Source organism: Equus caballus, chromosome 4 (assembly GCF_041296265.1).
Source record: "Equus caballus isolate H_3958 breed thoroughbred chromosome 4, TB-T2T, whole genome shotgun sequence".
Classification (NCBI taxonomy): Eukaryota; Metazoa; Chordata; class Mammalia; order Perissodactyla; family Equidae; genus Equus; species Equus caballus.
This window is the reverse complement of record NC_091687.1, coordinates 19,862,378-19,889,602: the sequence shown is the minus strand read 5'-3', so window position 1 is coordinate 19,889,602 and position 27,225 is coordinate 19,862,378. Positions and strand designations below refer to the sequence as shown.

The window sequence follows — 27,225 nt, the reverse complement described above, 5'->3', positions numbered from 1 at the left end:
CTCTTTATGTTGTTGTTAGTAATTTCATTATTGTACATTCTGTGTCCACTATCATAGATTCATAGTTATTGTCTCATGCATTTTTATTTTTAATCATATGGGGTAAAAAGTGGAGGTAAAAGTACAACAGCACTACTGGCTTTTTATATTTACCTATATAGTTTACTGTTCTTTATTTCTTTGTGTAGCATTAAATTACAATCTATTGTCCTATCGTGTTTGGAAGTCTTTACTTTCTTCTTCATTTTTGAAGGCTTGTTTTTCACATAAAGAATTCTTGGATGAAGGATTTTTTACCAATACTTAAAATATGTCATCTCACTTCCTTCTGACTTCTGTGGTTTTTTTATGAGAAATCTTCTGTTAATCTTATCATGGACTCATAGTTTGTGACAAGCTACTTCTTTTTTGCTTCTTTCAAGATTCTCTTTGTTTTTGATTTTTGACAGTTTGATTATATTGTGTTTCAGTGTTGAATTCCTTGCATTTATCCCACTTCAATACCATTGATCTTCAATATGTAGATTTGTGTCTTTTATCAAGCTGTGAAATTTTTAGGCATTATTTTTTCAAATATTCTTTCAGTCTCTTTCTTTTTTTCTCTCCTGTGACCAAAATTATGCATATGTTTGTCCACTTGAGGTCCCACAGATTTCATAGGCCTTCTTCATTACTTTTACTGGTTTTTCTTTCTGGTCCTCTGACTGGATATTTTTTTACCTACCTTCAAGTTCACTGATTCTTTCACAAGATTAAATATGTTATTGAAAACCTCTAGTGAATTCCTCATTTTAGTTGTTGTAATTGTCAGTTCTGGAATTTCTGTCTGATTCTTTTCATATTTTCTCTCTCTTTATTGATATTCTCTATTTATTGAGATATCATTTTCCTTTTTTGGGGGTTGTTTTTCTTTGTCCATTATTCCCTTTAGCTTTTTGAGCATATTTAACAGAGTTGATTTAGAGTCTTTGTCTACTAAGTCCAATGTTTGTGCTTCCACAGGGACACTTTCTATTAATTTTTATTGTGAATGGTCTATACTATCTTTTTTATTTGCATTGTGTGTAATTTTTTTGCAAATTGTACATTTTGAATATTCTAATATAGTACTATTGAAATCAGATTCTTCCATCTTTTTTGTATTTTTTCTTGTTGTCTGTGTAGGTTTTTATTGTCTGTTTAGTGACTTTTCTAAACTACTGTTGTAAAGATTATATTTGCTGTGTGTGATCTCTGATGTCTCTTTTTCTTTAAGTTGTTGTTAGCTAGTTATTTGATTGAAATTTCCTTAAATGCTGTTTTTAAGTCAACTTCCATTGATTCGGCATTCACTTGATTGTTGTAAACATTTAACTATTTTTCAGAGTTAGTACAAAATTGACTGTGATAGTTTTTTGTCTTATTTTCAACATTTCTGTGGTAGGACTTGGCTTGCAGTTTCCTAGTCATCTTAACTGATGTCACTGCTGTCTTTTTCATTTTTTAATATTCTGGGAAGCTTATCTAAGAAGAAAGCAAAAGTGGTCTCATATATGATGAGGTTAGCCATCTGATCTAAATAAAGATGGTATATAATGGGAGGCAGAAGCTCAGGAAAAAAAGTGTTCTCTCAGTTCCAGAGAGCATGAGAGTTGTGTGGCTTGCCTAACATGGTGGGGAGGAATATACTGTCTCAGGGGTCTTACTACCAAGAGTACTGGATTTAACTTAAGCAGAGACATGGAAGTTAGTTACTTGAGTGGTCACTATCTGTACTGATTCTGAAAACTGGATGATGTCTGTTGACTCTGTGTTATGGTTTCCAACATTTTCATTTATTTTAATGAATAGCAGATTTTAATGAACTTTTTAATTTGCTTTAAACTTTTATAATGATTCAAAGTGAAAAAGATTGTACATCATCATGATCATCCGATCTCATAATCACATTATGATACATGGGCAGACCTTGATCTACCATCTTTTTAATCACTTAATGAAGAATACTTTCAAAAGATTTACCCTAGGTAGGTGATAATTTAAAGATTTGGCTATATTTTGTGACTGTTTTTTAATCTCAGTTCTGTATTTCTGATACATAAATTTAGAAATTTTATTTTTTCCAGGTCTAGATTTAGGATAGTCACATTTTTAAAGGATTGAATTTAAAAATAGGCCATAAAAAACCTTTTTTTTTTTCCAAATGTACACCGGTAATCCAAAGTCTGCTTCAGGTCAACCACTGTTCTGTCTGATTTTATAAAATAACTCTGACCTATTTTATTGTTTTGTATGTGATGTTTTATAATACCTTCTGATATCAGTTCAGATGGCAACAGTGAAGTTTCATGACATGTACTGACTTGGGAAGGATTTAAAGAAAGATGTTGAAATAACATTTCACAGTATTTTATGAATGTACTCTGCATTTTTTAATACTTTGTGGTCAATTTTATTATCTGCATAACAATACTTATCTATCAAAAGTATTTTACATAACAATAGGCTGGTAACATAGATTAAGGATCTCTCTTCAAAGAGCTCATAGTCTGGTAAAAAGAAAATATTCATGTAACAATAGTTCAGGTTCTGCAAATACTGTAGTAGAGATTCCACCTTCTCTGGGGTATGTGAAAGGGAGGATGTCCTTAAGGAGATGAACAGTTAAAGATGTCCATGAAAAATTACTGATGTTTTAAAGAAATTCTATGTAAAATTGTGACTTCAAGTCATTTACACAGACAACATAGGGTATATTTGGGAAACATTCTAGAATGGCTAATGGGTAGGATATGTATAGAGAATTTGGGAAAAGTAAAATTGTCATGATGGCTTGTGTTTATATTATAGAGAACTTAGCTAGATTGACATATTTATGTTTTTAATCATATTTTCATGGCTAGAAAGAATGACACAATCACGGTGTTTAACCTTCTTGTTTTACAGAGTAGATAGTGGAAGTCTCAAGGAGATATTAAATAATATACCCATGTTTATTAGTGATATACCCAGGGCTAGAAATCAGATTTCTTTCCATATATTTTGATATATAATGTGGAGTAACTGAGGGTTTTAGAGCTGTATGGTAATCAGATTAATGAGATAATTTAGAAAAATTAATTAAAGAGAATCCTTTACATCTTTTACTTATTCCCTCTTTGATTTTTATATCTTGGTAGTGCAATAGAGTATTCTCTCAGATGGTCTTGCAAAGTCATTAGTCATTTCTACACTACTGAATCCAATGGTCACTTTTCAGTTGTCGTCTAACATATCTTTGAAAAGTTTGGCACATCTTCTGTGATTTACTTTTTTTACTTGGCTTCAGGCACAAGGCTTGATATTTCTCCTTCTCAGTTTCCTTTGCTTATTTGTCCTCTTTTCTAAGTTTTTTTTGGTGAGGAAAATTGGTCCTGAGCTAACATCTTTTATCAATCTTCCTCTTTTTGCTTGAGGAAGATTGTCCCTGAGCTAACATCTGTGCCAGTCTTCCTTTATTTTTGTCTGTGGGATGCTGCCTCCGTATGGCTTGATGAACTGTGTGTAGATCCATGCCCAGGATCTGAACCCGTGAACCCTGGGCTGCCAAAGCAGAGTGTGTGAACTTAACCACTATACCACCAGGCTAACCCCTAAATTTTTAACATTGGACATGTACAAAACTGAATATCTTCCTCTTCCCATTCTTCTCCTCCCAAAATGTTGCTGTCCCCTCAGCCTTTCCCATCTGATTATTACTATCACTTCTGGTTTCTGAGTTCAGAAATCTTGGAGTCACCTTTAACTCTCATATTCTCAGTTCTCAAGAAATCTTGTTGGTTTTACCTTCAGAATATTATCAGAGTCCAGCTATTTCTGACCCCACTCCCCTTCTACTATTGTGGTTCTAGCCATCAATATGTTTTGAATGAATTACTAAAATAGCCACTTAATTTTTAAAATCTCTCCTTTCAATACAAAAATGTAACATAAAAAATCACATTAAATTTTAAAACAGTGACCATTTATTTTTAAAGGTATGTGAATTTTCTCGGGTTAGGCTGTGCCTAGGCTGGACTCAGTTAGGTATTTGTGTGTCACATTGTGGGTACAGCTTTGGTTGGTTGGCTATCAGTGCCCCATGAGTTTTTATTATAGCGCCATGTCTGAAGTGACAGCAGCCACCAAGGGGAAGCTCTGCTCATGATGGTAAGAGAAGCACAAAAGAACAAACTAAAAAATATTAGGAACAAGACTCCAAATTAGCTTACTTTCACTCCTCTCCATGGTCATTGGCAAGTCACGTGGCCAGTCCCAAAGTCATCAGATGATACTCTGACCACATATATGCCACAGCAAGGGTGTGGATGCATAGTGGGTGAGGAATCAGTGACAATAATTTAATCTGTCATGCTACTCTTCCATGTTATTGCTCTTCAAAAAATCTTGTCATGGCTTCCTTTTTACTCAGAATGTAAACCAAACCAAAGTTTATAGTGGCCTACACAATATGGCTGCATTTTATTTCTTCATCTCCTTTGCTTACTGTGCTCTAGCCATACTTGCCTCGTTGGTCCTTTTAGCATGTCATGAATGTTTCTACCTTGGAGATTTTATACTATCTCATCTCATGGGTAGCCTTTAAACCTCCTTCATTTTCTTGCTCAAATATCATTGGTTATCACCTAATTTAAAATTGTATCCCTATCACCATCTCACAATTCCAGTCCCCCTTTCCCTTCTCTTTTTCTTTTCTTTTTAACCCTAGTACTTATCACCTTGTCACACAATATGTTTATGAACTGATTATTGTTTCTCTCCCTGCATTAGAATATAGTTTCCAAAAGGCCAGAGTGTTTATTGATATTGATCACTTATATATCCCTGACTCCTAGACTACCCCTTGATACGTAGTAGACTTCCAATAATAATTTGTTGAATAATTAGATACATGTATGCATGTATGCCTGAATATGTTCATTATTTCAATTACTGTGGCCGCTACTCTAGTCCATCCTCCTTCCCTTTCCAGTATTATCATCATGGTTTATCAGTTTGCAGAGATTAAGAATTGAGTTAGTCAAATGACACGCACTGTATTATATGGCTAGAGTTATATAGAATATTGAGTGAACACACACACACATTTCTACATATACATACATGTATATGCTATAAAAGTTAAGATAATTCTGTTGTTAAAAACTTTGTGAAATCAATACCCGAACATTAACTATCAAGAAAGTTGACTAGTTCTTAGGTTCACTATAATAGTGAGGTTTTCCTTATTTATATAAAACAAATCTTTAACTTACATTTTTAGCTGAAAATAGTGATTTAACCTTAGGAAATTTGCTTAATTTTTCAGTGGAAGTGAAATATTAGACAAACTATCTCTTTTATATTTGAATGGCTGATATAAATATTGTGATATAATACTTTAGACTCATGATAAAATATATGTTCTCAGTTTCATCTATAGAACCTGAAAAAGGACCCAAGCCATGTGCAGACCATAATTGTGAATCTTCCAGAAGACTAGCTAAGGTATGTTTTGTGAGGCTGGGGGAAAAAAAAGAACATGCCCAGTGTGTAAGTAAGAATCCTAGCTATTTATAAAACACATTGACCTCCACCCCACACACATTTAGGGAATTCAATAATGAAAGTAAACTTCATAAAATATTAAATGATAATAATTTAATGGAGTTAATATTTTTATGAAATGATTTTAAATTTTGTCACTGATTATATTCAGAAGGATGATTTTCCCATTTATTTGGCCTTATTTGCTATTGCAAATTGATTTATAATTATTAATCAGGTAGAATTCTTTCCATGTTACTGTTATGTATCCTAAATAATAAATTTGATGTATACTATTTGTTAACTATTTTCATATTGCTCCATACCCAGCATCCTGTATCTACGCTTAGGATGAACATTATACTGTAGCTCCCAGCGGCAAATTAATTTAGTTTTCTCTTTTACATTATGCTTAACACATTGTACATGCTCAGTAACTTTATGGCAATATTTTCCTATCTCTAATTACTCTTCAATGACCATAAACACTGAAAAATAATATTTTTAAATATTTGAAATATAAAACTATGTACATTATGATTTTAAAAATTTCTGTTAAATCTATAGTATTGCATATTCAGATCAACATCCTTTACTTTTGCCCAGTGAAATTGACAGGGGAATGATTTCTTAATTTGTACCCAGTAAACCTCCTGAAATAAGCTTAAATTGTCTGTCTATATATTTCCGATTATTGTTATTTAAAAAATTTTCTTAGTATTTACCTCACATGGATAGATTTTTTCTTTACTTTTGAAATAGGACTTAAGTTTGGGGGCACCAAGAACAGAGAGCAATCAATCTTATTTTTCTAATCCTATTTCTTAATCCATGAGTACTGTGCCAATCATTCTTTAGTTAGTAGCTGATACGTCTTTTAGCTTTCTACCAATCTTTAAAGTTTTAAATAGCCATAGACCCTGAGCTGGTATGATTCCTGTGGTGATGGAGTGGGAAGGTGTGTTCAAGCATAGGCATTAGGAGTAGGGGAATTTTATTATTTTCCTTCAAGGTGGTGTCATGGTATTATCCATTTGCAGTTTTCTTATGTCATTTTTAATGCTAAGAGTCAACTTTATCTCTACCTTTTAAAATATAAACACAGAAATAACAAATCACTCAGCAAACCATGAAGTTTTCAGTAGAAAAGGTCTGCAATTTCATTAACTCCATTTGTTCCTTTAGACTATTACTTGGTTATATTAGGTTACTCCACAAACATTCTGCCCTGTGACTTTTCCTGTATTTTGAAAACTTTTTTCTGCTATACATACGTCTTCCTTCTTTCCTTTCTTTTTTTCTTTCTCCCCTCTCCTGTCCCTTCCCATTCTCTTTCTCTATCTTTCCTTTCTTGGCATAAAATAGTCTCTTTTTGGCCTGGTCTGGCAAAATAAAGATTGGTACTTTTCTGGCTTGATGATATTATAGTAACAATATAATACCTAGCATAATAATAAAAAGAATTCATAATTTCCAGGCAAGAGTATTTTCACAGAAGCATTCTGGGGACTTTTCTCATTTATAAATCTGAAATATTTAATCCATCTGCCGTATTCTTGGTTTCGTTCAATTTTCAACTTTACGGCCTTTTCATCTTGTATTAGTTTCTTATTTATTGCTGAATATAGTTCTTTGATTTTAGCAAGATTTAAGTAACTTGAAATTTTCCCCAAACTAAGGTAAGTCCAAATTTATTGTGGCCTATTTGCTGCAGTGAAGACATTTACAGTTCTTTGAAGATTTGATCCAAATATGTTATATTTCTTCTTTGATGCACTGTTTTCTTTCCACTGTTCTCTTTCATTGATTTATTTGTCAGTCTTTGTGCCAGTGCCACACGGTTTTCATTACCATACCTTTATACCAAGTGTAATCTTAAGTAGTATTAGTAATTTATCTTGGTTCTTTTTCAAGATTGTTTTAGATATTCTAGTCCTTTCCATTTCCAAAAAGTTTTAGAATCAGCATTTCAGTTTTCCAAAAAAACAACCCTGGCTTCTGATTGGAGTTGTCATGTATCTATAGATCAATTGATGAGAAGTGGTATTTTAGTAATATTAAGACTTCCAATCCATGAAAATGATATAACTCTCCATTTATTTAGGTTTAAAAAATTTATTTTTTGCATTATTTAGTTTAAAATTCTTTCATATTTTCTGCTAAATTTATTCCTAAGTGTTTCATGGAGGTTTTGGTGCCATGATAGAATATTTAAAAAATTCGTTTGTTAATTGTTTCAATTTTGAGTAAATGTTTGCATATTGTGTATTTGCATATTGCATCCTACCACCTTGGTAAATTCATTTATTAGTTATGGTAGTTGATTTTTAGATTACTTGGGATTTTCTGTGTAAACCATCATGCCATCTGCAAATAGACACAGTAATATTTTTTACTTTCTGATTTTTATGCCTTTTATTTCTTTATCTGATATTGTTGGAATGGATAGAATCTACAGAGTAATGTTGAATCAAAGTGGTAAGAGTGGGCCGTCTATTCTTGTTCCTGATCTTAGGGAGAAATCATTTTGTCTTTCATCATTAGCTCTCAGTTTTCATAGTAGCCTTTAAATTATGAAAATATACCTGTTTCAGGGCAAGACTGGGAGATGGGTGTTTCTGTCTGCTCCCTCTGCACTGAGCCCTATGGATGTGTCAGTTAAATATTTTTTTGTTTGCTACAATCCCATTGAACTCCTGAACATGGCCACCAGTGCTCCACAATCAAGGGGCATCTCCTAGGTGGCAGCAAAACCTGGGGTGCCATACACATGCACAAGCTTTTTTTCAGGAGGTGCCTGTGACCTAGGGTGAGGCAGAAGCTCAGCACAAAAATGGCACCTGCCAGTCTCTCTGGTCTCTGGAAAGTATTGCAGTTGGCTCCTTGTTGTGTGTTTAAATAGGAAGCATGCCATGTCACAGCTATTAAGGTAAGCAAATAGGCCACTTAGAATTGTATTTTAAATTAGCTATTCTCATGGTAGCTATATACATTTTTGTGTTATTTTTTTCAGTGTATGTTCTAAGAATTATGATATACATCTCTAATATTTCACAGTGCAGTTAAAATTAATATTTTACCCCTTCCCATGAAATATAGAAATGTTGCAATTTTATAGCTTCATTTAAATCCCTCCTTGTCCTTTATTCACTGTCATATGTGTTGTATCTGCATATATTATAAACTATAAAATACAATGTTAAGGCATTTTCTTTAAACAGTCATACATATTTTAAAGACATTTAAAGCACAAGTAGTCTTTTATGCTTATTTATATTACCTTGTTTTGTGGTCTTTATTACTTCCGAAGGTCAGAGTTTCTATCTGATATCATTTCCCTTCAGCCTGAAAAATCTCCTGAGCATTTCTTGTAGATATGATCTACTGACAAAGGATTCTTTCCATTTTTTTTAACCTAGAAATCATATTTATTCTCCTTTATTTATGAAGGATATTTCATTGGTTAGAGAATTCTGGTCCAATAGGTTTTTTCCCCCACATTTTAAATAGTTTTTCCACTTTCTTCTTGCCTCTGCTGCTTCTGATAAGAAGTTCATTATTCCCAAACTGTTGTTTTTCTGTATTTAATGTTTTTTTTTTTCTGTCTGTCTGCTTTCAAATTTTTTTCTTTATCTTTAGTTTTCAGCAATTTGATAATGATGTGCTTGTTTGGTCTTATTTGTATGTATCCTGTTTGAGATTAACTTGTGGTTATTGAGCCTATAATTTCAAGTTTTTCATCAATTTGTCGAAAATTGCAGCCGTAATTTCTTCTATTTTTTTTCTCTCCTACACTTTCTATTTTCTGTCATCTCCTTCTTTTCAAACATATATGTAGCTTGAACTTCTCACTGCATGATGGCTTATTTCTGAGACAGAGTGTCACGTTCTTTGTAAGAGGCTTGGGAGAGTGAGCATTCCAAGAAGCCATGGCATAAACTTTAAGGCTTTTTCTGATCTAGCTTTGGTGGTCATTCAGCATCACATCTACTGCAGTCTGTTAGTCAAAGCAGCCACAGAACTGCCTGATTCAAAGAGAGGGCTTTAAACTCTATTACTCCATGAGATGTGTACCATAGAATTTGTGGCCATGTTTTAAAATTACTGCAACAATATTTATAAGGGGACACTCATACATCAGTCATTTTCACATCTCTTTTTATGTGGAACTTTTGGAGAGAATTTTAGGTTAACATACAGCTGTAAGAATCGTACAGAGAGATCCCTTGTGCACTTTGCCCACTCTCCCGCTATGGTAACGTCTTTCAAATATATTGATATAGAACAATATCACAAGTAGGGATAATGACATTGATACAACTAACTGCTCTCATTTAGTTCGCCCAGTTTGCTCGTATTCATTTGTGTGTGTTAAGTTCTATACTGTTTTATCATTGGTGTAGAGTCATATATCGATCACCATGGTCCAGATACAGATAGTTCTAATATCACAAGACTCCCTGTGTTCCCCTTTTCTAACTACAGCCACCTCCTTCCTGATCCTCTCCCGTTTCCTCTCGCCTCAAGCTTGACATTCACTATTCTGTCCTCTGTTTCAAAGGGTTCATCATTACAAAAATGTTATGTGAAAAAGAGTCAGAATATAGCCTTTTGGGGTTGGCTTTTGTCGCTCAGCATAATTTCCTAGAGATTCATCCAGGGGGGTCCATGTGTCAATAGTTTGTTTCTTTACATTATTAAGTAGTGTTCTATGGGGCATATACCACAGTTTGTTTAACGTTTAATCTGTTGAGGGACATCGAGACTGATCTCAATTTTTGTGTATTAACAATTAAAGCTTCTGTAAACTTTCCTGTGCCAGTGTTTATGTGAAAATAACTTACCATTTGGAGGATTAATTCTGGATTGTATTATAGTGAATTTTACATTCCCATCAGCAGTGTGTGAGAGAATCCAGTTTCTGCAAATCTTTCTCAGCATTTGGCATTGTGACTATTGCTTATTTTAGCCATTATGGTAGTTGTATAGTCATATCCTACTATGGTTTTAATTTGCATTTCTCTAATTTGTAATGATGTTGATTATTTTTCTTATGCTTATTTGCCACCTGTATATCCTCTTTGATGAAATGTCTGTTGCTCATTTTCTAATTGAATTGTTTTTAACTGTTGATTTAGAGAGTTTTTCATATATTCTAGATCTAGTCCTATTTCCAGTGTGTTATTTGTAAATATTTTCTCTTAGAATTTAGCTTATCTTTTCTTCCTCTTCACATGGGTCTTCAAGGAGAAAAAGGTTTTAATTTTTATGAGGTCAAGTGTGTCAGTTTTCCCTTTTATGAATTGTGCTTTTGGTATCAAATCTAAGAATTCTTTGGATAATCTTACATCCTGAAGATTTCCTTCTAATTTTTAAAAAAATTTTATTGAAGTCTGTGATCATTTTGAATTAGTTTTTGCTTTATGTAAGAAATTTAGACTCAAAAACAAAAAAATCAAACAACCCAATCAAAAAATGGGCTGGAGACATGAACAGACATTTCTCCAAAGAAGATATTCGGATGGCCAATAGGCACATGAAAAGATGCTCATCATCGCTGATCATCAGGGAAATGCAAATCAAAACTACACTAAGATAGCACCTTACACCCATAAGAATGACAAAAATATCTAAATCTAATAGTAACAAATGTTGGAGAGGTTGTGGAGAAAAAGGAACCCTCATACACTGCTGGTGGGAATGCAAACTGGTGCAGCCACTATGGAAAACAGTATGGAGATTCCTCAAAAAATTAAAAAGAGAACTACCATACGATCCAGCCATTCCACTACTGGGCATCTATCCAAAGAGCTTGAAGTCAGCAATTCCAAAAGTCCTGTGCACCCCAATGTTCATTGCAGCGTTATTTACAATAGCCAAGACATGGAAGCAACCTAAGTGCCCATCAACAGATGAATGGATAAAGAAGTTGTGGTATATATATATACACAAAGGAATACTACTCAGCTGCAAAACAGAACAAAATCATTCTATTTGCAATAACATAGATGGACCTTGAGGGAATTATGTTAAGTTAAATAAGCCAGTTAGAGAAGGATAATCTCTGTATGACTCAACTCATATGAGGAACTTAAAAATGTGGACAAAGAGAACAGATTAGTGGCTACCAGGGGAAAGGTGGGGTGAGGGGTGGGCACAAAGGGTGAAGTGGTGCACCTACAACACGAATGACAAACATTAATGTACAACTGAAATTTCACAAGATTGTAACCTATCATTAACTCAATAAAAAAAGGAAAGAAATTTAGGGCAAAGTTATTTTTGTTGTTCTTATTGTTTTACCTATGGATGTCCACTTTCTCCAGCACCATTTGTTTAAAATGCTGGCCTTCTTCCATTTAATAGTTTGTTACCCTTTTTTAAACTACAATTGAACATATTTGTGTGGTTCTGTATCTGAGTTCTTTATTTATTTTCACTTCTTTGTGTTTTTACCTCTCCCACTACCTCACTGTCTTTAACTACTGTAGCATTCATAATGGGCAGACTTATTCATCCCACTGTATTTGTTCCCTGTCAAGATTGTTTTAGCTATTTTAGGATCTGTGCATCTCTTTTTAGAATAAGCTTGTGTATGTCTAAAAAAATCTCTCTGGGATTTTAGTAGGAATTGCTTTAATCAATCTTGTATGTAAATTTGGGGAGAACTTACATTTTACTATATTCCTTCTTCCAATCCATGAACTGATGTGTCTCTGCGTCTTCTTAGGTCTTCTCTGATTTTTTTATCAGCATTTTATAATTTTCAGCATACATAACTTGTACATGTTTTAGTAGGTTTATACCTAAATATTTCCTTTTCTACAGAGCGACTTGAAAGAATATTTTGTTTTAGTTTTAGTTTCCGTATGTTCATTGCTAGTGTATAGAAATGCAATTCATTTTTAAGTGTTGTTCTTGTTTCTTGTGCACTTGCTGAATTCAGTTATTAGATCTAGGAGATTGTTGTTTTGGGGGATTTTTTGTACATTCCTTGGGATTTTCTATGTTGACAATCATGTCATCTGCAAATTAAAAGTTTTATTTTTTCTTATCTAATCTGTATGTTTTCCTCCTTACTTAAAGGAGTGGCTAGGATATCCAGTGCTGTATTTAATCTGAGTGGTGAGAGTAGACATCATTTCTTTTCTTGAGATTGTGGAGAAAGCATGTATCCTTTCAACATAAAGTATTATATTTGCTCTTGGTTTTTTGTAGATGCTTTTCTGTAAATCATTTTGAGACAATTCCCCTGTAATATTAACTTGGTGAGATTTTATCAAGAATAGGTACTTGGATGTTGTCCAAAGCCTTTCTGAATCAACTGTTAAGGTCATATAACTTTACTTCTCTAGCTTGTGGATATGGGTGGATAATGCTGATTGATTGTAAAATGTGGAACCAACCTTGCCTATCTGGGATAAATCTCACTTAGTCGTGGTGTATATCTCTTTTTATACATGATTGGCTTTGGTTAATATGTTGAGGATTTTTGCATATAAGATCATGAGAGTTATTAGTCTATATGTTTTTCTTTAATACAGAGTTTGTCTGGTTCGGGTATTTAGGTAATACCAGCTTCATAAAATAAAGTGGAAGTGTTACCTCCTCTTGTTTTCTGGAAGAGATTGTTTGAATTTAGTGTTAATTCTTGAAATTGATGGAATTCTCTTGTGAAACCTAGAGGTTTCTGTTTTGGAAGCTTTTTCTTACATATTTAATTCCTTTAATGTTACAGAACTGTTTAGATGATTGTTTTTATTTTAGTTGAGTTTTTGTAATTTGTGGACTTTGAAGAATTAGTCCATTTCTTATATTTTGTCAAATGTATGAGCATAAAGTTGCATGGAATTTTCTCTTATTATCTTTAAATGCCTGCAGGAACTGGAGTGATAGTCTCTATTTCATTCCTCATATTTGTGTTTGTGTCTTCATTCTTATTTTTGTTAGTCTTGCTACAACTTTACAGATTTTATTGATCTTTATGAAGAACTAGATTTTCTTTTCATTGATTTTCCTTATTATTTTCCTTTTTACAATTTAATGAAGCTTTGCTCCCATCTTATTATTTCATTTTTTTCTGCTTGCCTTTTGTCTTCTTCTTGTTCTTTTCTTTATAATTTCTTGAGGCAGGAAGTTTGGTTATTGTTTTGCATTCCTTTTTTCTTTCTCTATAAGGATTTGTGCTATGAATTTCTGTCTCAGTGTTTCTTCAGCTCCATCCTACATATTTTGATATGCTGTATTGATTTTAATTCTTTTAAATTTGTTGAGCTTTGTGTGATGGTTCAGCACATGGTCTACCATGGTAAATGTTCTATGAGTACTTGAAAAATGTGTACTCTGTTTGTTAGGTTGCATGTTTTGTATTTTGCTTATTATATCATGTTGATTGATAGCATTGATTAGATCTTCTACAGTCTTGCTGATTGTCTATGGTGGTAGTAGTTGCACCAGTGGCTGAAGGGAAGTAAAATCCTACAGTTATGGAATTGTCTGTTTTGCTTTCTCCTGTTTCAGTTTTTGCTTTATGATTCTATGCATTTGGGGTGTACACATTTGGGATCATATGTCTTCCTTACTGTTCCTAGTGATTTTCTTTTCTCTGAAGTATACTTTATCAGATATTAATATAACTTCTTTTTTAAAAATTATTTTTTCCATAGTATATCTTTATGCTTTTACTTTCAAACTACCTGTATCATTGAATTTGAAATGAGTTTCTTGTAAGCAGCATATAGTTGAGTTGTTTTTTTTAAAATCCTTTGTCTTTTGTTGGTGGATTGTAATCATTCACTTTGAAATATTATGGACATATTAGCATTCAAGTCTACTATTTTATTATTTGTTTCCTGCTTTTTTTCTGTTTCTCTTTTGATGCCTTCCTGTGGGTTAGTTGGAACATATTTTAGGATTCATAATGATTAACATATAGTATTTTGAGTGTATCTCTTTGTGTCATTATTCTTAGTCATTTATTCTGCATGTTAACATATGCATATGTAACTTAAACCATCTACTCCTGTCAACATTTTGCCACTTTTAGTGGTTGTGGAAACCTTACTTCAATTTAGGACCCTTTTAATTCACCACTTTAAATGCTCATTGTCTTGACTATCATATGGTGTTATAATTTCTGTCTCAGTCATCAGAGATGATTTTTGAAACTCATGAGGGAAAGGATAATCTATTTTATATACCCATATTTCTCTATAGATTGTTCTTTCTTCTTTCCTGATGCTCTAGACTCCTTATTTTATCATTCCTTTTGAGTTTGAAGAACTTCCTTCAGCTAATTATTAAAGGTAGGACCCCAGCAACACATTCTTTTAGTTTTCCTTCTTCTGAGAATATTTCTTTGAATTTCATTCATTTTAATTTCATTGAATAGGAATTTGTGCTTGTCAGTTCTTGTCTTTCAATACCTGAAAAATGTTGTTCCACTTCCTTTTGGCCTTCCTTGTTTCAGTTTAGAAATCTGCTTTTATTTATATTGGTATTTCTTTATAGGTAATAGTCATTTGTCTATGGCTGCTTTCAAGATTTTTGCTTTCAGTTTTTGTAAATTTAGTTAAGATCTGTCTTTGCATGGGTGTCTTTGATTTATCCTATTTGAAATCTACTCAGCTTCTTGGATCTGTAGGTTTGTATCTTTCACAAATTTAAGAAATTTGTAATTTTCCACTATTATTTCTTCAAACACTCTTTAAGCCTACTTTCTGTTTACTCTTCTTCTGGGACTCTGATGCTAGCAATGTTGGATACTGTCTCTGAGGCTCTGTTCACTTTTTTCCAGTCTGTTTTCTCTTTGTTTTTTGATTGTTCATAATTTTACGATTCTGTCCTTTAGTTCACTGTCTGTCCTCCCTCTTCTCACTCTACTATTGAGTCCTTCCAGTGAGTTTTTAATTTCTTTTACTGTATTTTTAATTGTATTCTATAGTTTCCATTTGGTTCTTTTTTAAAACTTCTGTTTCTTTGCTGAGATTTTCTATTTTTTTATTGGTTTCAAGAGAATCTGTAACTGATTAAGGATTTTTATGACTGCTTTACATCTTTGTCAGACAATTTGAATATCTGATTCATATTGGTATTGTCATTTGAGTGGTTTTTTTTATTCAGGTTGTGATTTTCGTGGTTCTTCATATGATGAGAAATTTTATATTGTATCTTGAAACATTGTATCTATTATGTTAGGAGACTCTGGGTCCTATTTAATTCTTTTGTTTCTTCAGACAGTCATTTTCTTTATGGTTAGCTCATGGGTCTTGGCCAACATTTGTGGGTTGTGGTTCTAGTAAAATTTTAACATTCGTAGCCTTTGTGGTGTTATTTCTGTCTGCTTGAGTTTTCTGTTGTTGCTGGGGCTCCCACTAGTCTATATAAGTGCTTCTTGAGGGGGAGAATTGGTCCCCTTGGCAGAGCCACTGTCTATCTCTCAGTGTGGGATACATATTGTCCCTCTGCACATGCCCCCTAGCTTTCCCCATGGTCCTGACTGGTCAAGCATAATCTTGGACCTCTGGTGTTTAAGAGGCTTCCTAGATAGGAGTGCTTGCTGCAGTTGCATCCATTTCTAGTTCCACTCACCATTCAGGAGCAGAGGAGAGTCCTAGGTCTGTGGGAACAAAGAAACTTCACATGCTTGTCTGCTTGTTAATGCCTCACTTTTGCTGGTTCTGCATACCTACCCCTATGTCTCTGTGAAGGGGAATTTAAGACCCACAGTGATAGATATTTCCCAAACTGCACCAATTCCTCTGACTAGTTCTCTTTCTCATTATGCCTGGCCTTCCTGGTGTCTGAGTAGGAGAGGAGAGTGTTGGGTTTCTGGGGATAAAGAAGCTTCCGAGACCAGGCCACTTGCTGTGATGGGTTTCTTTTTGTGTTCTGCCTGCCCATCCTTTTGTCTTTGGGTGAGTGAGGAAAGTCTAAAGTTCATGGAGACAGAGAGGCTTCCCTGACTCTGTTGCCTGCTATAGCTGGGTCTCTCTGTCCTGCCCAATGTCAGTATCTCTTTGTGGAAGAGAGAAATCTCTGACCAACTGGGGAAGGAGAGTGCTCGCTTGCCCCCTACTTATTTTTTAATAGGGCTCCTAATTGAGCCCCTTGCCTTATGGGTATACCTGATGCTGTCAGAGGGGGTCCCCTTCAATCCCAGGGAAGAATGAGCCTACACATGCTGCCTTCTGTTGCCCTGTGAGGGTTGGAAAACTCTGGATCAGCATTGCCTCCTTTTATTGTTTTGAAAGATTCAAGGGGCCTTGGTGTTGCTTTGTACCTCCATCCTGAGTTCTCTTTTGGTTATCTCTTGCTGCATTTAGTGTTTTGTTTATATCTGAGCTTGGAGAGGGGAAACAGGAAAATACAGGTCTATGTCATCTTGTTATAACTAGATGTCAGTATTCTTTTTGGAAATTTAGAAAGTGCATATGGTGGACCACTTTGCTTGTTTAGTGATATTGTAATTAGTTTTCTCTATCTTTTACCTTTATTTTATGAATTCTAGAAATAATTTATAAATATATAGATTTAGATTATTCTCCCTCTCAGCAGTATCCAAATACAGTGGGAGCTACCTGAAAACAAAAAATTGAATTCTTTGGTAACATCAGGTGATATAAGAATTTATGGCAGTTTTTATCTTCATTAGAATCCCATATAACTTTTATAAAGAAATAATATAAATATATTAGAATAGGCTAGGTTCAGCTGAAGTGACAAACCCATTCTGAGTGTCTTAACACAACAAAACTTATTTCTCACTCATACTACAAGTCTAGTGTTCTTCAGTGGTGGGTTCTGCCCTCCATGCAGGCTGATGGAAGTCCTGCCTTCTCAATTAGAAACTTCAGGATTTGCTATAGCGTGTTAGGGCTGGAGTATCGCACTTAGAGTTTTAAATGCTTCGGACTAGAAATGTCATATGCCGTTTCTGCTCACAAGCCCATTGGACAGAAGTGGATACATGCCTAAATAAAATGAGGTCATAAAATCTTAGGATCCATATAGTTGTTTTTTAGCATAAATTATTTTTGTCACAATAGACACCGATTTTGGAGGTTGTGTCTGAAATTCTCCCCTAGTTCTACAGTTTTGAGTGCCATAATATATACCAAACTGAATTTTACAAATGCGTATATTTCTCTCGTACTGGTTTTTTATATTAAAAAGGGCCTATTGATATTAAACTTTTTCCTGCAGGAGATTTCTACATGTATAAATAGATGTGTCTTCATTATTATGTAACTCCAGGAAGTTTATCTTCAAATACCTAAGTTAATTTTATGAGAGAAACAGTGAAATTATTGCAAATAATGATCAAATTAATATTAAGAACTTTGGAGACATATATCAAATATTCTGTCATTAAAATGAATGAAGAAATATATTTGGAATTTTTAAAAATTGTAGTAAAATACTCGTAAGGTAACATTTAGCAAGTGAACCATTTTAAGTTTAAGTTCAGTAGTGTTATGTATAGTCATACTGTTTTGCAATATCCAAACCTTTTCATCTTGCACCACTGAAACTCTATACCCATTAAACAACTCCTCATTTCCCCCTCCCCCAGCCCATAGCAACCACCTTTCTGCCTTCTGTTTCTTTGAGTTTGATCATTCTGCACAACTCATATAAGTGTAATCGTATAGTGTTTGTCTTTTTGTAACTGGCATATTTCACTTAGCATAATGTCCTCAAGTTTCCTCCATATTGTGGCATGTCTCAGAATTTTCTTCTTTTTAAGGCTGAATAACGCTCCGTTATATCTATATACCAAATATTTTTTATCCATTTGTCCATCAATAGACACACGGATTGCTTCCACCTTTGGCTATTGAGAAGAATGTTTCTATAGACATGAATGTGCAAATATCTCTTAAAGATCCTGCTTTCAGTTTTTTTGGATATATACTCTGAAGTGGAATTACTGGATCATATGGTAATTCTATTTTTTGAAGGAAATGCCATATTGTTTTTCATAGTGGCTGCACCTACGCTCCACTTTACATTCCTACCATTAGAGCACAAGGATCAAGGATTCCGATTTTTCCACGTCCTTGTCAACACTTACTTGTTTTTTTTTTTTCTTTTTTGTAGTAGCCATCCTAACAGGTGTGAAGTGACATCTTATGGTTTTGATTTGATGAGTTTTCAGGAAAACTAATGGCTAGTGATGTGGAACATGTTTTCATATGCTTGTTGGCCATTTGTGTATCTTATTTGGAGAATATCTACTAAGTGCTTTCTCATTTTTAAAATTATTTTATTGATTTTTTGTTGTTGAGTTGCAGGTGTTCTTCATGTATTCTGGATATTTACCCCTTTTCAAATATATGATTTGACAGTATTTTGCCCCATTCTGTAGGTTGATTTTTCACTTCAATAATTGTGTCATTTGATACACAGAAGTTTCTAATCTTGATCTAGTCCAGTTTATCAGTTTTTACTTTTAGTACCTGTGTTTTTGATGTCCTATCTAAGAAATCATTGCCAAATCCAATGCCATAAAGCTTTTTCCCTATGTTTTCTGCTAAAAATTTTATAGTTGTAGGTCTTATGGTTAGATATTTCATATATTTTGAGTTAGTTGTTATGGAGGATTTAAGGTAATCATTCAGCTTCATTCTTTTGCATATGGATATCCAGTTTTCCCAGTAACATTTGTTGAAGAGACTGTCCTTCCCCATCAAATGTTCTGGCCACACCTGTTGTTTTCTTAATTTCATTTTCTGATTGTTCATTGTTGGTATGTTAAAAAGCAACTGATTTTTGTGTTTTTATTTTGTGTACTGCTACTTTACTGAATTAATTTGTTAGTGCCAAATTTTTTCATGTTTGGAATCTTAAGGATTTTCTACATAAAAGATCATGATATCTGTGAACAGAGATTGTTTTACTCTTTACTTTCCAATTCAGATGCCTTCTATTTCTTTTTCTTGCCTAATTGCTTTTGCAAGTGCTCAGTCCTATGTTGAACAGAAATGGCAAAAGTGGATATTTGTGTCTTGCTCCTGATCTTAGGGGAAAAGCTCTCAGCTTTTCCCTGAGTATGAGTATTTATTGAGTATGATGTTAGTTGTGGGCTTTTCATGTATGGACTTAATTTTTTCGAGGTATTTTCCATCTGTTCCTAGTTTGTTGAAAGATTTACTATAAAAGAGTGTTGAATTTTGACAAATGCTTTTTCTGTATCAATAGAGATGAACATTTGTGGGTTTTTTCCTTCATTCTACTAATAAGATGATATAGTACATTGAGTGATTTTTATATATTGCATTCTAGCACTAAATTCCATGTATAATTCTTTTAATATGCTGTTGAATTTTATTTGGTAGTATTTTGCTGAGGATTTTGTACATCAGTATTTCTCAGGGATATTGATCTGTAGTTTTTTTTCTTGTAGTCTCTGTCTGACTTTGGTATCAGGGTAATGTTAGCCTCATAGGATGAGTTTAGAAGTGTTCCCTCAACTGCAATTTTTTGGCAAAGTTTGAAGTGAATCGGTGTTACTTCCTCTTGAAATGTTTGGTAGAATTCACCATTGAAGCCATTTCGTTCTGATTTTTCAATGTTGGGAGGTTTTTGATTATTAATTCAATAACTTTCCTAGGTATAAGTCTGTTCAGATTTTCTATTTATTCATGATTCAGTCTTGGTAGATTGTGTGTTTCTAGGAATGTGTCCATTTAAGTTATCCATTTTGTGCTTTATAATTGTTTATATTATTCTTATAACCTTTTTAAAATTTCTGTAATACTGGTTATAATATCCTCTCTTTATTTTTTTTTTAAGTGAGGAAAATTGGCCCTGAGCTAACATCTGTTGCCAATCTTCCTCTTTTTGCTTGTGGAAGATTGTCCCTGAACTAACATCTGTGCCAATCTTCCTCTATTTTGCATGTGGAATGCCACCCTAACATGGCTTGATGAGCAGTATGTAGATCTGTGCCTGGGATCTGAATCTGTGAACCCCAGGCTGCCAAAGTGTAGCACACAAACTTAACCAGTAGCCCCCCCCAGGCTGGCCCCATAATGTCCTCTCTTTAATTTCTGATATTAATCATTTGGGTCCTCTTTTTTCTTAATCTAGCTAAGTGTTTATCAGTTTTGTTCATCTTTTCAATGACCCACTCTTGATTTTATTGATTTTCTCTGTTGTTTTTCTTTTCTTTATTTCATTGATCTCTGCTCTTATCTCTTTTATTTTCTTTCTCATGCTAATTTGGGTTTGGTGCTTCTTTTTCTACTTCCTTACGTTGTAAAATTCGGTTGCTTTTTTGAGATCTTGCTCCTTTTTCAGTGTAAGCATTTACAGTTCTATGTTTACTTCTTAACACTTTTCACTGCATCTCAAAATTTGATATGCCATTTTCATTTGTTTCAAGGCATTTTCTAATTTCTTTTGTGTTTTCTTCTTCATCTCACTGTTTATTTAGGGATTTTTAAAAAATTTCTACAAATTTGTCAATTTTCAAGTTTTCCTTATGTTATCAAATTCTAATTTCATCCATTGTGATTTAAAACATACTTTGTATACTTTCAATCTTTTAAAATGTATAGAGATTTATGTCATGGCCTAACATGCCATTATCCTAGGGATTATTCTAGTGTACTTGAGAATAATGTGTATTCTGCTGTTGAGTGGAGGGTTCTATATTTGTCTATTAGATCCAGTTGGTCTTTAGTGTTGTTCGGGTCTTGCATTTCCTTATTGATCTTCTGTCTTGTTTTTCTACCCATTATCAAAAGTAGGGTATTGAAGTCTACTATCATTAGAGCATTGTTATTTTTCCCTTCAATTCTGTCGATGTTTTTCTCATGTATTTAGGAGTAGTGATGTTTGGTGCATATATAATTGTTATATCTTGCTGGGAAATTGAACATTTCATCCTTATATAATGCCCTTCTCTGTCTCTCAACAATTTTTGACTGGTAGTCTATTTTGTGTAATATTTGTGCATCCACCCTTGCTCTCTTTTGATACTATTTACATGGAATATCTTTTTCTATCCTTTCACTTTCAACCTGAGTGTGTCCTTAGATCTAAAGTGAATCTCTTGTAGAAAGCATATGTTGTTTGCTGTTATTTATCTGTTCAGGCAATCCATGTCTTTTGTTTTGGAGTTTAACCCATTTACATTTTTAGTGATTGCAAAAAGGAAAGGACTTAACAATTGCCATTTTGTCACTTGTGTCTTATAGCATTCTATAGATATCTACTTTGTGATTACCGTGGACATTACATGCAATGTATTAAACTTATCAGAGTCTATTTTAAACTGATAATGTCTTCAGTTACATACAAAAATTCTCTCCTCTACAATTTTGCTCCCCTCCCCCATTATGTTCTTTTCCTATGTTATTTATAATTCATTTTTAAAAAATATTTTTCTTTTTTAGAACAGTGGTACCTTTTCAGCAAATTTGAGAGGATGGTACGGATACAACTTGTATACTCTCTGCCTCTACACATGCAAGCCACTCTCATTATCTACATCCTCCAACAGAGAGGTAGATTTGTTACAATCATGAACCTACACTAACACATCATAATCACCCAGTGATTACCATAATCACCAATAAATCTATAATTTCCATTTTTGTTCACTTTTTTGTTGTACATTCTGTGGGTTTAGACAAATGGATAGTGACAAATATCCATAATCATGATAACATCCAGAGTATTTTCACTGTCCTAAAAATATTCTGTGATCTACCTACTGAAACTTCCACTCCCACACCAACTTCTGGCTACCACTGAGCTTTTTACTGCCTCCATAATTTTGCCTTTCCCAGAATGTCATATAGTTGGAATCATAGAGTATTTAGCCTTTTCAGATTGGCTCCTTTCAATTAATATTATGCATTCAAGATTCCTCCATGTCTTTTCATGGCTTAATATAATGGCTCATTACTTTTTAGTGCTGATTAGTATTCCGTTGTCTGTATGTACCACAGTTTATTTATTCACCTACTGGAGGAAATGTTGGTTGCTTCAACATTTTGGCAATTATACATGAAGCTGCTATAAACATCTGTATTCAGGTTTTTGTGTGGATCTAACTTTTTAACTCCTTTGGGTATATAGCATGGAGCACGACTGCTGGACCATATGGTAAGAGTATGTTTAGTTTTGTAAGAAATTGCCAAAATGTATTCCAAACTGGCTACACCATTTTGCATTCCCTCCAACAGTAAAAGGAATGTTCTTGTGGTTTCACATCCTCGCCAGATTTAGATGTTATCTGTGTTCCAGATTTTGGCCATTCTATAGGTGTATAGTAGTATTTTGTTGTTTTAATTTGGAGTTCTCTAATGATATATAATGTGGAGAAACTTTCAGTGTTCTTATTTGTCATCTGTATATCTTTGGTGAGGTGTCTGTTAAGGTCTTTGGTCCGTTTTTTAATTGAGTTGTTTACCTACTGAGTTTTAAGGGTTTTTGCATACTTTAGATAACCGTCATTTATCAGATGTCTTTTGCAAATATTTTTTCCAAATCTGTGGGGGGTTGTTTTGTTCTCTTGAAATTGGTATTTAGAGCAGAAGTTAATTGTAATGCATTCTATCTTATCAATTATTTATTTCATGGATCATTCCTTTGATATAGTATCTAAAAAGTCATTACCATACCAAAGATCACTATGTTTTCTCCTATGTATCATCTAGGAATTTTATAGTTTTCAGTATTTTATTTAGGTCTGTGATCCTTATGAGTTAATTTTTCTGAAGACTGTGTCTAGATTCATTTTTTTGAACATGGATGTACAGTTGTTCCAATACCATTTGTGAAAAACACTTTTTACTCCATCATATTGCTTATGCTCTGTTTTCAAAGATCACTTAACTATATTTCTGTAGATCTGTTTCCTTGGGTTTCTTTTTTGTTCCATTGATCTTGTTTCAGTTATTCCGGCAATTTCACACTGTCTTGATTATTACAGCTTTATAGTAAATGTTGAAGTTTCATAGTCCTCCAACTTTGCTCTTCTGCTTTAGTATTTTGTTGGCTATTCTGGGTCTTTTGCCTCTCCATATTAACTTAAAAATGCGTTTATCAATAACTACAAAATAAGTTTCTAGGATTTTGATTGAGATTGCATTGAATCTATAGATCAAGTTACAAAAAACTGATATCAATAGTGAGCCTTCTATCTATGGACTTGGACTTTCTCTCTATTTATTCATTTTGTCTTTGATTTAATTCATCATAGTTTTGTAGTTTCCCTCATGTAACTATTGTACATATTTTGCTAGATTTATAGTTGTGTATAATTTTCTGGAATATAGTGTATTATAATATAGTATTTTGTTTTCATTTTCAAATTCCACTTATTTTTTGCTGGTATATAACAAAGAAATTGAGTTTTATGTATTAACTTTCTAACTGCTAACTTAACATAATCACTGTTTACTTTTAAGAGGGTTTTTTTGGTCCGTTTTTTCAGAATTTTTTACATATGTGATTGTGTCATCTGCAAACAAAGACAGTTTAATTTCTTCCTTCCAAATCTGTATTCATTTTATTTCCTCTTCTTGTGTATTACATTAGCTAAGTCTTCCAGTATAATGTTGAAAAGGAGTAGTGAGGGGGAACATATTTGCCTTCTACCTAATCTTAAAAGGAAATATTTGAGTTTCTAAACATTAAGTATGATGTTAGCTGTAGTTTTTGGTAGATATTCTTCATCAAGTTCAGGAAGTTCCCCTGTATTCCTAGTTTCCTGAAATTTTTTTTATCATTAAAGGATAATGGATTTTGTCAGTGCTTTTTTATACATCTATTGATATGATCAAGTGATTTTTATTCCTTAGCTTATTGATGTGGGGATTTATTGCTCTTTGAATTTTGAACCAGCTTTGCATACCTGGGGTAAATCCCGCTTGGTCTTTGTGTATAATTCTTTTGTACATTGTTGGATTCGATTTGCTAGTCAGTTGTTGAAGATTTTTACATCTATGTTCATGAGTGATACTGGTCTGTAGTTTTCTTTTCTTGTAATGTTTTCATCTTGTTTTGGTATTAGGGTAATGCTGGACTTACAGAATGAGTTAAGAAGTACGCCCTGTGCTTCTGTCCTCTGAAAGAAATTGTATAGAATTGGTATAATTTCTTTCTTAAAGGTTTGTTTGAATTCACCAGTCAACTCATCTGTGCCAGATGCTTTCCATTTTGAAAGTTTATTAATTATGGATTTTAATTTCTTTAATTGATGTGGGTCTATTCAGATAATCTTTTTCTTCTTTTGTGAGTTTTGGCAAATTGTGTCTTTCAAGGAATTGGTCTGTTTAATGTGGGTTATCAAATTTGTGGGCCTAGAGTTTTTAATAGTATTTCTTTAATATCTTTTTAATGTCCACAGAATGTGTAGTGATAGCTCCTATTTCCTTTCTAATATTTAGTAATTATTATCCTCTCTTTCCTTCCTAGTTAGCCTAGCTAGAGGCTTTTTGTTTTTATTGATCTTTTCATATAACCAGTTTTGGTTTCATTAATTTTCTCAATTGATTTCCTGTTTTGAATGTCACTGATTTCTTATTTAGTTAAATTCTTATTTCTTTTATTCTGCTTACTTTGGATTTAATTTTTTTTGTCTATTTCTAGGTTCCTAAAGTGCTAACTTAGATTGACTTTAGATCTTTTTTTTTTTTTAATATATGCATTCAATGATATACATTTTCTTCTAAGTGCTGCTTTTGGTACCAAAGCAGAGCTCGCAAACTCCTACACCAGTGGGCCATCCTCCCTGTTAGTTTTATTTTGAATTTTCTGAGGAACTTCCATGCTGTTTTCCATAGTGGCTGCATCAATTTACATTTTCACCAGTGGTGTATAAGGATTCCCTTTTCTCCATATCCTTATCAACACTTTTTATCTTGTTTGTTTTTATAATAGTTATCCTAATAGGTGTGAGGTGATATTACATTGTGATTTTGATTGTATTTCCCTGTTGAGTAGTGATATTGGGAACCTTTTCATATACCTGTTGGCCACTTGTACTTCTTTGGAGAGGAAATATATATTCAGTTCCTTTACCCATTTTTCAAATCAAATTATTTGATTTGTTTTTTGCTTTTGAGATGTATGTCTTCCTTATATATTTTGGAAATTAACTCTTTGTCTGATATGTAGTTTACAAATATTCTCCCATTCTGTAGATTGCCTTTTTGTTTTGTTGTTCCCTTTGTGTACCGAAGCTTTTTAATTTAATATAATCCCACTTGAGTGTTTTTCCTTTTGTTTCCTGTCTTTTTGTTAACATAGCGAAGAAATCATTGCCAAGATCAATGTCAAAAAGCTGTTTCTCTATGCTTTCTTCTGGATTTTTTATGGATTCATGCCTTATATTTAAATTTTAATTTATTTCAAGACTATTTTTGCATAAGGTATAAGATAAAGTGAGATTTAATATGTCTGCATGTGGGAAATTGGTTTGCCCTGCACCATTTATTGAAGAGACTGTTGTTTCCTCATTGTGTGTTCTTGGCACAATTGTAAGATCAGTTGACTGTATATGTGTGGGGTTATACCTGGATATTCTATTGTCTTCCATTGGTCAATATGTCTGTTTTTATGTAAGTACCATATTGTTTTAATTATTATATCTTTGTAATGTAATTTGAAATCAGGAAGTGTGATGCCTCCAGCTTTATTATTCTTGCTCAGAATTGCTTTGGCTATTTGAGATATTTCATAGATCCAGATGAATTTTAGGATTTTTTTTCTATTTCTGGAAAAAAGGACATTGGGATTTTGATAGAGACTGCATTGGCTGTCTAGATCCCTTTAGGTAATCTGGACATTTTTAACAATATTAATTCTTCCGTCTGAACATAGGATGTCCTTCCATTTAATTATGTCTTTTAAAATTTCTTTTATCAATGTTTTATAGTTTTCGGTGCACAAGTTTTTCGTCTTCCTGGTTTGTTTTACTCCAAAATATTTTATTATTTTATTCTTGGTCCTAAAATAAATGAGATTTTTTCTTTAATTTTATTTTTCAAATAATGTGTTGTTAGTGTATAGAAACACTACTGATTTTTATATGTTGATTTTCTATCATGCAATTTTACTGAATGTGCTTATTCAAAAACTTTTTGTAGAACCATTAGGGTTTTCTATTAATAAGAACATGTCATCTGAAAACAGACGATTTTACTTCTTCCTTTCAAATTCGATGATTTTTATTTTTTATTTTTCTTGTCTAATTGCCCTGCCTAGTAATTCCAATACTATATTGAATTGAGGTGATAAAAGTGGGGCATCCTTGCTTTTTCCAAGTCTCAGACAAAAAGCTTTCAGTTGTTAACGATTGAGTATGATGTTAGCTTTGGACTTCTCATCTATGACCATAACTGTGTTTAGGTAAGTTCTGAATATACCTGTTTTCTTGAGACTTTTTGTCATGAACAGATGTTGAATTATTCTTCTCTGCATCTATTGAGATAATCAGGTGATTTTTATCTTTCATTCGGCTAATGTGGTATATCACATCGATTGATTTGTGTATGTTGAAACATCCTTCCATCCCAGGGATAAATCCCACCTGGTCATGGTGTATGATACTTTTATTGTGTTGTTGAATTTGGTTTGCTAGAATTTTGTTGAGGCTTTTTGTATGTGTGTTAAGCAGGGATATTGTGATTTTATTTTCTTTTGTTGTCTTTATCTGGCTTT

At 33.2% G+C, this 27,225-nt stretch overlaps 1 protein-coding gene across 2 annotated transcripts in view; it reads left to right on the top strand.

Annotated features, from left to right (window-relative positions):
* ZPBP (zona pellucida binding protein) overlaps positions 1 to 27,225 on the top strand; it is a 134,615-nt gene that overhangs the window by 53,655 nt on the left and 53,735 nt on the right. For both annotated transcript variants that reach the window (XM_023639049.2, XM_023639048.2), the window contains exon 6: positions 5,429 to 5,505. In XM_023639049.2, coding sequence (XP_023494817.1) covers positions 5,429 to 5,505 — 77 coding nt within the window. The remainder of the gene's footprint in view (positions 1 to 5,428; positions 5,506 to 27,225) is intronic.